The 13308-nt window shown below is 41.4% G+C and overlaps 1 protein-coding gene across 1 annotated transcript in view; it reads right to left on the bottom strand.

Moving 5' to 3' along the window:
- The window catches only part of LOC129113357 (peripheral-type benzodiazepine receptor-associated protein 1), a 61915-nt gene that overhangs the window by 47770 nt on the left and 837 nt on the right, over positions 1–13308 (bottom strand). The window contains 1 exon segment of the mRNA XM_054625594.1: positions 11633–12662. Coding sequence (XP_054481569.1) covers positions 11633–12547 — 915 coding nt within the window. The 5' untranslated portion in view covers positions 12548–12662.

The following is a 13308-nucleotide window of genomic DNA, read 5'->3' as shown; positions in this document are numbered from 1 at the left end:
ATTATAGCGGCCTTTAAAAATCCACTATCAGTTGACCTCCAATACAAATCATGTGATATCCTGATCTAGAGGTAGGATAAGATATGAGGAAGACACTGTATATTTAACATATTCAGAAGAACATGGGGCAGACCAGGCTTGAAAGTCAGTTTCCAGACGACAGAGCTATTAATACAACACACACTGTCAATTAGTCTCTGACAACAATGTCGGACCATTTAAATGTCTAGACGCTATTACAGGGTTCCACAACAAGCCTTTACGAGTCACATTCAATAAATGCACATCTGGCAGAAGCACTCCAGTAATGAAAGGCCTTGGCGACCTTTCTTGACATTCAGTGGGTCTACAAAATGAGTCTCCCTTTCCTCCTCGGGCTAAAAGCGTTTCCCATTGTGAGGGGGGGAACACGGGTAATCAGGGGGGTTTAATCCTGCCAGCAGCTTGGGAACAGGACCAAATGATGCAGAAATGCCACAGACAGCAGACAGCCCCTGGTGGACGCCAAATCTGTTGCTGTCTGGATGGCGGCTAGTGAATGTGAATGTTAGGCTTAAAAGAAGCAAACACTGCAGCTGAAAATACATTAGATAAAGAAATAGCAACAGCTGATGACATAGCTGTGACACAAACTATTTCCTACCTTTAAAAAGCCCTAATTGCTTGTGTGCTATTGTTCTCACAATGAACGAGGTGTCATAGTTTAGGTTTATGAGATTATTAACAGGAGGTGGGGCGATGACAGGGGCTGGAAAGCACCAAATGGGCCAATAAAAGGTACTCATTTGGTGAAAGATGGGATGAGAAACAAAATATTAAAGTTGCTAGGTTTGAGTTGTTCATAATAAGGACTATGCATGTTTTTTCCATGTGAAAAATAGGTAAAAGATTTTCTCAGGTTTCGGAGGGTATATACTACAAGCTGTAGTGGTAAAGAACAATTCCAATACTGCAATAAATCATGGGGGAGAAGTTTGGCATATATTTCCATTTTTAACAGTGAGCAATCTTTCAACAGAATATCTTGCACCAGTGAGCAATACTTTGTGGAGTACATGCTTACTGATCAACAGTATGTATTCTGTCAGTCCCACACACAGTGCAGTGTGATTCCCCACAGTCCTGGCTTCACAGCTGTGAGTGGATGTGACAGCGAACACAGTGTCTGACCCTTGATCGGTAGAGAGAACAGCCAGACAGCAGACAGACAGACAGCAATGTTTGGGCTGGGGTAGTGTGAGACCAATACTCCAGAGATTCCCCTCTCACTGCTCCATCAATTATTCACAGGTCATACATCGTGGCTGGCCAATAAGATACATTCATATGTGTGCACACAAACACACACACAAATAGGACCTTGAGGAAAAAGGGAGCCATAGAGAATTCTGACATGTGACATTACTGTATTCAATTAATCAATACTGTGCCCAAATTAAGTTGCAACTGTTTAGCATTGTTATTAAATCTAAGTGTATTGATTTGCCAATAAATTGAAAGTGAAAAATTGAAAAATCCACACAAAAAGATTTCATGGAAGCAAGGAAGGCGATCAACTTGGCTATACACGCTTTGGAAACACATCAACAAGGCTAATATTGTTTACAATAAGGCAAACATGAAACAACTATGCCCTGCAACAGAAACCACACAGCACCCTCTCTGTCTCTCTAACCTGACACACACGCTTGAAACTGACACACGCACCCACTGTGTGTGGCTGTACAACTTTAACACCTTTGTTACAGCAGGTCAATTACGAATCAGTCACAGCAAACATAGGCTACAGGTTGAACATTTTTCCCTTTAACTTTAAAAAGGAGTGGACCAAAAGTAATAAACGTTGCCGTTTCTTTGATATATTTCACCAACGTGATTCGCAACAAGTCCCTATTTTTAACAGAGTGTGTAACAATGATGGCAAACCAGGTAAAAAATCCACTGTTTCCAGGTTGTATGGGGTTTTTCGTTTTGTGGACCATTTCCAGCGCTACTCATGGAAAAAGGCCTTACCAGAAACAACTAGATATTCAATGGGGATATGAAAGGAAACACCACAACAATATTTTTCTGTAATCATATTGGTGAATAAATGGTTTGCAGTATAGTACTATTATAGTATGTCATTTTAAAATACATTAAACCCTTTGATCAACCTGATACGCGCCTGTCTTACACAGTGGCTGCTAGGCTCACCATCACATACTTCATCAGAACAAAAGCAGAACAATAAGGGGATGAATCACAATTCAAAGACTCCGCCAAAACGCCATGAATACATCCTCTTTGAGGTTAGTGAATAATTTCAGAAGATGACAGGAAAGCTAATGATGAAATCAGGTCTTCTATACAGACCAACAGTTCTCCCACAGGCGCCAACTAGGTCGGTGGTGACCTGTATGGCTGGCATCACAGTCTAACGTCACAGTCTAACACTCGACCCGCTGCAGGATTTTTGCTGAGCATCAGTTATGTCATTGTATCCACAGCAGTTGGAATGACATGTTGACAAGGAAACACAGCCTACAGTATATTTACAGGCAATAGAACCACAGCTGACACCATCACATTTATTTCGTACTCTTAGGTTTTGGGTTATAAGTGAACTTACTAAGGTTAGGTATATATATATATATATATATATATATATATATATATATATATATATATATATATATATATAAATAATTGCATAGTTTTAGTCAGAACCTAACATTTTTTGGCTCTCCAAAGATCCAGAGTGGGACCTGAAAATCGGTGTCAATGTTGTAATAACTTTTAAATATATATGATCTTGGCCATTCAAATGATGCAAAAAACATTTCACAAGTATGGCGTCCTTATTTAGAATGACATCCTCTCAGCACCCCAAACTCTGACTGAATTCCAGTGTCCTTTGGTAAAGGTATTCTTGTGTGACCAGAAGGACCCCAAATATAAAGGAAAAGTGGCTTCAGCACTTTGGCATCATCACAGTACCGCTGCGGTGTTGAGAAATAGAGGTACACTTTTAAAAGACCAATTTAAAAAGGTGCCAGCCTGGCTTTAGCTTCACAATCACAGGGAGGGATCATAGCAAAATAAAAGGTCAATCAGGAAAAATAAGCGTCTTTAGAGGAGCTATTGAGGAGAGACAGGGTTTTATTTGTACTTCATCTCTTGGTAGCTCCATTTTGAACAGTGTAAACCTGTCAATCATCAGTGAGGCAGCCATATGGTATCCAGACAGGTGTGTAAGGAGGGGATCACAGAGGACCACACAGACAACAAGCTCATTAGCCTCCAGAGGAATCATGCTTCTTTCTGCCAGGATGTAGACAGACTGACAACTGCTTTGTGTCATTTGCGCTCACAGACTAATATACAGTAGGTCTATTAGAAAACATGAGCCACAGCAAAAGAAAGTTGACTGAATGAATGAGGATAAAGATGAGAGCAAATAAAAAGGCATGTAAATTTGATCTTTAATATATCATCCTTTCATGTCAGTAGATACATGCATTAAATGATTACCTAAAATAAGATAAGTAGGGCGAGCATCTACTTAAAATGTCTGCCAACATGATTACAGAGTTTGCCTTTGGTAAACAAATCAGTTATGAACGTATCTGCCTTTGTGGAAGATCCATGAACACAGCGACAGTCATCATACTTTAACAGTAAATTAAGAATCACTACATCTTCCAAATTCCAAATCAGTTTTTACAGGGGACAATGATTTAGGATATCTTTAGTAATTCTTATTGGAATATATAAGGATAAATATATGTTTTTCCCCAACAAACGTTTAATCAATCCACAAAACCAAAACTTTGACAGCTTTATGTGGAATACAATGCATGGATTAACTTTCTGCTGTGTGGGCTGAGCCGTTCTGGATCATGGAGATCTGATGAGTAACGTCAACCTACACTGTAAAAGTAGCCATCTTTCTATATATACACTCCATATATACACTCCATATATACACTCCATATATAAGGGGGTTGCTTATCATGATGCCATTTTCCAGCTAAAGTTTCACCCACTTTCCTTCTGCTGTAAAACACCTGCTCTGTGTCTTGCATCAATGTTTTATTCTCTAAGAACTACAGAGAATGAAAATGCATCCTGCCGTACACAAATACCACACACAGTCATCCATTGTGGGTGGAATATAAAACTAAAGGAAGACAAAGGTACCCCCAGTGCAAATAATGGCGTAATTATGAACAATAATCTTAGAGTGACAGGTCCCTGCCAACCCCCACTGGTCTGAAATGGCAAAATAATCTATTCTAATGCATCATTTGATGCTCCCTCTCAGCTTCAGTGGCCAAGGATCTTCTCCCTGGTTGTGTGTTGACAGTTCATTAGGGGTTTTTACTACGCTGCCATTGTTTAAGGATTGGGCAATGAAGTGGAGGGGGTGGGGAAGACAGCAGGCAATGTTGCACACAGGAAAGTACCTTGGTTGAATGATGAAATTCTGCTTCAACCAAGGATACATTCAATCCATCAAACAAAAGGGAAATAAATGAGGTTTTAATGAAACAATTGCTCATGGAAAGCACTTCAGTGCTTGTCAAGGGAAAATGGATGAAAAATTATGATAACTATTAGCTAGCATTCCTTTCCAAGCAAAAGTCTATACTCTTACATATAAGTAGACCTGTCACAATAACTACTTTTGCTGGACGATATATTGTCACAGAATCAATTGCCAGACAATTTTATGCTATTGATATAATGATAATATAATAGCATAATAATGCAAGTACAGACGAGGTCATAGGTGCAGCTCAACCAGAAATGACAAGGAAACGTGTCTCGGTGTAGCTTTTTCTGGTTATGCGGTTAGGCACAGTGAAAAATCACCTTAAGTCTGATACTGGTAGGTAAACCCTGCTGGTAAATGGCATCATCTTAGCTAAAATTTTAGTGATATTCTTTTGTCAAACACAGGGGGCAAAATTGAGCATGATTGTGGTAGTGTCCATATATATCGTACGATAAGTAGATAACGTAAAAATGATCACAGTCTTGCCCATATATATCGTACGATAAGTCTATAATGTAAAAATGATCGAGGTCAAGTCCATATATATCGTACGATAGGTCGATAACGTAAAAAGTATCGAGGTCATGTCCATATATGGTAAGACAAGTTGATAACGTAGACATAATTGAGGTCATGTCCATATATCCTACAATACGTCGTAGCCTGAATGTTAAACCGCTCGCAATCATATATTCGAGAGGTTAAAAACAATACTACCTTCTTTTTTTATTTACTGGTACATTAAAAATATCTTCTTTGTTAGTTAGATGGAGTAATGTAAGTTATCCTGCTAGTTGATGCAGTGATGTCTCTCTTTGTACAGGCTATACTCTGAGGCTATACTCCATCAGATACATAAAAATCTGATGGGTTTCCTATTGATTTTCAATTGGCTGCCTTTAATTGGATCTTCTTTGCTAACAGGATGTGCAGAGGTGTGAAATGATGGACAAGGTCACAACAGGTCAGCATAATACCTGCCAGCCCTCTGTTTCTATGACAGCAGATACAGCACTGTCCCAGATTCAGTGTCGAGAGAATGTGCTGCACACACAAGTTCAGTGTAACATCAATGGGATCCAACACAAACGATAATCCAACTACCTGTTCTAACATGTAACAGTGTAAGACACATCCTGTAACTTTATGATTCTTCTGCTTTTTATATTTTAACCAGACAAGATATTAAAGTCTACAATGTGAGAACCAAAAACCATGGTTTGAGTAATGGGTTTAAAATCTACCGTTTCCTTTTCTCTAACCATAATCTAATAATAAAAAGTGGGACACCTCTCTCATGTCTCCAGGCCCCAAACCTTTTTCGTGCCAACCATCAGGAAAGTTCCACACTCACCTTGCGAATGCCTTCCACTTCAAAACCGTTGAGGTTTGCATAAAGCGAGTGGTGCCTCTTCCCCAACAGTGACGTAGAAGTGATATTAGCCATGGTTGGGACTGCCTTGTCCACGAGCCCATGTTGCTTATCATCCTGCTCTTCCGACTCCCTCAACTCCTGCTGTTGTGGCCCGAGAGCTTCGGCCACCTCACTGCTCTCCATCTCTGCGTGTGCCGGTGCAGGCTCGGGCTGCTCAGGCCGGGTGCACAGGTCATACATCACTCTCTGTCAGAGTCAAACGGCGCAGGTGGGATCAATGTGAGTAAACGACGAGACCAGCCAAGACCGAGCCATGGCAGGCTTTTCATTTGCTGGAGGGGAATCACACGGAATGTGGCAGGTCGACTTCAAAAATGATAAAAGATGTCACCGTCCTCGCTTTTCTCCAGCAGTTCATAAGCAGGAGGGTTTTAATAACAGCTGTGGTGAAGTGTCTGAAACCAAGCAAAGGACTGTTATTGCCATACTTGATGGTAACTCAACACCAAGCCTCAAATCTGCACTATAAAGTGATGAGTTTAAGCTGACAAAAACAACACTGGTGAAGTTACTTGCTTCTAATCAGTTTGAGCAAGAGTCTGTGTGCCATATCCGAGACAAAAGCAGTTACAGTTAAATCAGGAGTTGTAAAGAACCTCCTCCTTTTCTGTGCTGTGACGTTTTTCCAAAATGAGGACAACCAGCTCCAGAGGGATCTCACATATTTTCGGCCCTGGCTTCAATGAGTGTCATCATCCTGCTAGCATTCTTGAGCATCCTGGGGTTAGTATTCATCACAGTGTAGCATTCAGATCCAGAGCCCTGTTCGCTGCAATGACAAAACCCGATTCTTCATGCCGTACCGCTCTGTCGTCTGACGGGGGGGTTTGTCATAAATACTTGTCCAGAAAAACGAAAAAGACACACCAGTCCACTTAACCTAGGTAACGCTGAAACAGCGCATGGAGGCCCAACTGAGAAAGCAAACAAGAAGATGTGCGATGAAGGAGGGGTAAAAAAAACAACAAGAGAATAATCTATCTAACAGGTCTCCACTCCAGTCCCCGTTCTGTCAGTGAGGCTGAGATGTGGGTGGCATGTTGACTCTCCAGCTGCGAGTCCGTCCTCGTTGACGCCGCTGTGTCAAAAAGCATTTCATCCGGATGCAATACGGCTCGACAGGCTGTTTAATCCCATCTTGGCTAACGCGGCATATAGGTGAAGAAAGAGGACGAAGGGGAAAAATGTGTGTGTGTGTGTGTGTGTGTGTGTGTGTGTGTGTGTGTGTGTGTGTGTGTGTGTGTGTGTGTGTGTGTGTAAGACGGCGAGTGTCGCTGAGAGGAGGGGGGTGGGGAGGACTGCTCCCGTCGTCCTATCACAAAAAGGCAGGCTTTGAGACGGGGCCCAATCATTACCACGGCGAGAGCTCGTTTCCATGGAGATGACGCTGGAATGATGTTGGCTGCCTCTTGAACGATCAATAGGCAGAACACACTGCAACATGGGGAGACTGCAGGAGAGAGGCAGGGGAACAAGTGTGTCCTGTCCAGACTAATTCAGATGTTTTACTGCAGTTGTGCACTAGAGAAACAAATAAGATGCCAACAAGGTAATAAATGCTACTCATGTGTTAGTAATTAAGCTTTGGACGCGGCCATTAAAAGACATGTAAAGCAGTAGGTCTAATGCCCCCAAAGAAAAACTCTGTTACAACCCAAAGCCGGTTAACAAATGATCTTGTCATTTAGCTGTACTGCCCAACTCTCCTCTAGAAAAGGTACTATAAAGTACTCCATCTAATTGTCTATTAAAGGAGCGAAGCAGTTTAATAAAGTTAAGTTATTTGGGATGGCGTCTGGTTAAATCCTTACTCAGTATGAAAGCACAAAGCCTCACTATTCTTTTCGGGAATACCACTTTAAGATCCCAATATCACTGTGGCAGTTGCTTATTTTACAACAGGCATGTAAGCAGAACAACAAATTAAAGAAATAGAATGAAATAAAATTAAAATAATCAACATTAATAAACTCAACAGAGCATGCTGTAGCTTAAATTAGAGGAAATGCATGTACCCACGTTTAAAATCTGTATTTCTCTTACTATAACTACTTGTTGGGATCACTTCTATGTAAGGTCACATGAGGCCAGGCATTGCCGTGGCACTTAAAAATGCATGCCGGCTGTGACAGAAGAAATGCAGCTGGTGGCAGAAACACTAAAGTTTAATGACATTTAAAAATAAACTGTTCCTTAATGTGGACCGTTGCTCTATGGACAATAACCCAATCCACTTAATTAGGTCAGTATTGGTGCAGATACTGCTCTGGCATACTGGATCAGTGCATCCCTGGTGACAAGTTGAAAACAAATTCAACCATCAATCATCAACTCGGGCGGAAAATAGCTATGTCATGTTCACAAGAGTGGCATAGCTGCTGTCGTGTACGCATTTAAAAACAATGGAGGAGGCGGCGGCAGTCGCTCGCTATTTTAGAGTACCTTTAGGATTATTATTGTTTACACACTAAGAATTGGACACAATATTTACTATAAGGCAATATTTTACTATACTGCTTAAACTGGATACTATATATATATATATGGTTCTTTTAGACCACTGCGGGCATGTTGCAATTACATTTTCAGATTTTTTTGCTGGAAAATGTATGTGACGCAACTATTGCACTTTCAAAATATAAAATCACTTAAGTCTAAGGTGTTATTTTTATCGCCCCCTACTTACATACAAACTACACATAGGCCTATTCTCATCTCCTCTACAGCGGGTCATAATGTACTTGAACACTTTGTGAATGCTTCGTTGCAGAAACAGGCTTACTGAAGCTTTAGAGTGTGGCTGCTTTGATGAAAGGCGAAGGTCTACCTTGTGTTCCTCTAAAGGTCACTGTTAGAAAACCCACGGCTGGGTGCAGCAAAGTTAAAAATAGACATTGTGCCTTCATTTTTTGCAAGTGGCATTTTTCTGGTACACTGCCAGCGCTGTCAACACTAAAATTGTTTACAATGGCTCACTCTGAAAGTTAAAGTGACATCCATTTTCCTTTAGCTGTCTATCATCTCCATACTGATACGCATACAGTTTGTGCACTCAGTAACACAAGGAGAAGGGGTTCATTTTCACAGACAGAACAAATTTAACAATGAAGAGCCTCGGCCAGACAGATCACGCCCAGGGAAATGAGCTTCTTAGGCTGCATTTTACTGCTTCAGTCTATTCCCATATTAATTATAGTGGGCTCACAAGACCATGACTTTAGAAGCCCAAAGACTGGATCCAACCCTGCTGAACACTACTTCTATTCTGCTTCAGCTTCTCTGACAACACAAAAACAAAAAACTCTGATTTCAAACAAAGGTGCTGACACGAAAACAACAAACAGAGAACAACATTTTCGAGATTACTGTAGTGGGATTATCCCATTTTGAATACAGCAGACATACAGTAAATAGGAACAGCTTTATGCTCTGCACAGAAGAGAGCTGCAGTCAGGTCCATTATGGCTCAGTGGTATTGACATCATATCATCACACTGACATGTTTTGACAATGTCTCTACGTCTGCCTTTAGTGAGACTGAAGAGCCGGCTGCTGGTTAAATACATCTCGCAAACTTTCTGACTGCAATCACAATGAAGTGATGATGCACCGAGCTCTTCTTAATTTCTTTATCGCCTGACTATGTTGTATTATATCAAACAATATAAAACAGTGCTTTTCTTAGTTTCTTTCCCTACTGTGTTTGGATTTTGTTGTTATTTCAGATTTAAGCAAACTAGCATTGTATCAAATAGTCGTTAAGAAAATCACAAAAGCCTATTATACCAAACATACCAAACATACCAAGAATATTATAGCCTAAATACCAATGTAGGACTTTATTGTCACTGTCATATTTTCCTTCATAAGCCGCACTTTAAACTGTTTTATGATAAGAATATTTATTTTAGTGAGTTGCATAGGGTGATTTTTCATATACAAATACAGTATCCCATTTAAATAAATAAAAATGTCATAACACAAACGCAGGTTACTTAGATAATCCCAATAAAGGTGGCGGACTGGAATGAAAAAATATCATGTTTGAGTGAATAACAGTTGACAGAAAATCTAAATTAGGACATGAATAATTGAAAGAGGTATGAGTCCATTCTTGTTTTAAAGGCGATTCCCATTTGAACACCTTTAAAATATTGACTTCTCCTTGATGCCAGTAGCTGTGATAACAAAGGCGATGCCTTAGCAGAACCATGCAAGAAATATGAGGCTCGGCAAGAGGGCATTGCTGTTTAGACACAGTCGGGAGCTTTGATTAATTATTCAATTTCCTCTCTATGAAAACATGAATTCAAAATTTTAAGAGATGGAAACACATTGACCCACTTCTGCCACTCCAACAAGAGGCATAAACAGATTCTCCCACATGTGCTGACCCCTCCTCTCTGCTCACATCCTGCACGGTTCTTCTCCTCTGACAGCCGCAGCACTGACAACATTAACATGCATTTCACACCAGTGGTATTAAAATGATCTTAACATATCATAGTGGCAAATAAAAGGCTGCAATATTAACTACTGTTTGGTTCTCTGTTTGGTTGTACTAGAGTGTTGTGTGATTGCTACAAAAAGTAAAATAAACTCCTCATAGAAATGTTACAGGTTGTTGTTTAGTTCTCCATCTTACTGCTGCTGGCTACGCATCATTTGCTGCCTTTACAAATACTCTGGTGCCTGAGAATAAGACCACACACTAAGCTTGGCTCAAATAGGAGGGAATTAGTAGATAGTTACACACCGTCTTCACTTGATTGAGGCTAACTAATATGCAAAGGAATAGAATTGTCCTCGTCAGAAGATTTTTTTTAGACCGCAAACGATGGATTAGTTAATTTAGTTGAAAGTAAAACTGAGTTTTTCGAGGAAGATTCATGCAAAAGCACCACTTTAACTCTTGTGTCCACCAGATCTGTGCTCATATGTTTCTAGGAAATAAGTAATTAGCATGAGAAAAGCCTAAAAATAAATCTTTGTCAACTAAGACCAAAACAACTGATAGGTCAAGAGGGGTCAGCCCTGCAAAAACTACTTATAACCTAAATGATTCATGACTCAGTTTTTTGTAAATAACGTGGACTCAGTGGCCATAACATATCTTGGTACAGGTCAGGATTTCACCCATTAGCAAAAGTGTTCATTGATTTGCAATGAATAAAAAAAAAACTTAAAAGAGGCCATGTTCTGTTATGTGCTGTGCTACTAAATCAATACTAATATATAGGTTTTTCTTTGTCTTGATTTGATGATCATGGTGTTAGTAAGCATTTCAGCTTCTGTGATGTTTCCTTCCTGTATGATTACTGGGGTGATCAGTGTATATTTAGATCATCATAAGCCTAGGTCTACATTTATATATAATCTCATTAAAAATGGATAGGATTGTTTACAAAAAATACAGTCAAAACTATTTTATTGCCGCAAATCCATTGGGGCTTCGTATTCCCTATGAGTATAAAGCAAGGCCACCACAGAAAGGTGCAAAGACACGTCTGTATCCCAAGACAGCTACCAACATACTGTATGTAAGTTCACACTGATGCGGTTTCTTAGTTACAAGTATAAGAGGGAAGGCTAAATACGTTACTCACTAGCTTCATTTAGGAACCATGTGGGGAATTTGAAAATCTGAAATAGCTCACCTCCATGTTTCTGTCCATGCCTTTGGGGGGCGATGACTTGTCTGACCCGGAGGACTCGGCGCAGCAGGGGGGCTGCTCGTCCCAGCCGGCATGGGGAGCGTCGCGAGGGTGACAAATTCTCAGAGAGCCGCTCCAACAGGTGTCTGCGACTGCAGCGCTGGTGCAGGGGTCAGCTGCACAGACGGCCCTCCCTAAGGGCTGCTCTCTACGAGCTGGTTTGGTTTTCTGCTTAGGTGAATGGGAGGCACTGTGGGGTCCATGTGGCAAGGCCCTGGAGTATGTTAGGAGAGGCTTCGTCTGACTGGAGTTACTGCCATCTTCCTGATTTGGCTTTCTTGAGAAACTGTTAAAAATGTAGCTGGGGTGTCCCGCTTTCTGCTTCCCCTGCAACAATCTCCCATGGGCCTCTAGTAGGTGGCAGAGGAAGACGGCCTTTTCTACTTCCAATTCCTGCCTGTGATGCAGTTTATAGACTGCCTGCTCACCGTTTATCTTCTCATACAGCGTCCGCAGCAAATGCTCCAGCTTTTTATACGTTTCCCCACTGCACAAACAGAAAGCCTTTTTCTCTGATGACTTAATTTCTGCCCATCGTCCTCTGTCTTTAATGTTCACCTCCTCACCCAGCAGACGCCGGTGTCGGTGAGAGTGCCTGTCCTTTTGGCACCTTCGCCTGGCTGCCAGTTCCCTCACAGCCTTCTGCTGTTCCCTCTCTGCCTCTTCTCGCAGGTGCCTGAGATCCACAGAGAGGTGTCCACAGGCCCGCTGTGTACGCTTCTTCTCTGCTTCCCAGTCAGCCCGCAGCCTCTCTAGCTCCCGCCTGTAGTCCGTCTGGCCCTGGCATGGTGTCTTGGATGACAGCGGCAGAGGGTTATCCCTGTCTTCCCTCATTGTGACACTCTCACAGCACAACATGCGAGGAGCGGCGAGACGTATGCATTTCTAAAGAGGGGCCATGCATCGGAAATGAGAGGGAGTGCAGGTGGGTGACGGGTGGTTATCAGACATGCAGCATGCAGTTATCACATCACTGGAGAGATGAGACAGTGGAGGGTGTGAGAGAATAGGAGAAATGGTCAGGTATATTTACATATTTTAGATGAATGTAGTAGCAAGAAATTAAAGGTTTCCAGCATGGTGAAAGCAGGCAATGATTTGATTATTGGTCATCAGGATTCAGAAAAAAGAAAAGAAAACTCTAAGGAGCTTTAGGAAAGAAAGCACCATGAACACACTGATAAACTTGGGATTTTTCTGAAAAACTGTCTCTATTCAGCAGTGAGGAAAGAGATATGTGGCAATAGCTGCTAGCTTTGGCTATGCAAATTCCTAAGAATACATAATGCGAGGGTATAGTATCAAAAACTTTGTGTGGATACATACATGACGGAATGGTTATGACTGTATTTATAGCTGACATTTTGTTAATGTGTTCTATCTAAACAACCTTTTAACAGATGAGAACGGAGGCATTCTACCAGTCTGTGGTAGCCAGCGCCCTCTTCTCTGCTGTGGTGTGCTGGGGTGGTGGCATCAGGACTGGAGATGCCAACAAGCTCAACAAGCTGGTGAGGAGAGCCAGCTCTGTGGTGGTCTGGAGCTGGACAGTCTGGAGTCAGTGGGTGAGAGGAGGATGAAGGCCAAACTCGGAGCCATCCTGGACAATCCCTCTCACC

This window comes from Anoplopoma fimbria, chromosome 24, assembly GCF_027596085.1.
Source record: "Anoplopoma fimbria isolate UVic2021 breed Golden Eagle Sablefish chromosome 24, Afim_UVic_2022, whole genome shotgun sequence".
Classification (NCBI taxonomy): Eukaryota; Metazoa; Chordata; class Actinopteri; order Perciformes; family Anoplopomatidae; genus Anoplopoma; species Anoplopoma fimbria.
The sequence above is the reverse complement of the archived record's forward strand: the minus strand, read 5'-3'. Positions and strand labels throughout refer to the sequence as shown.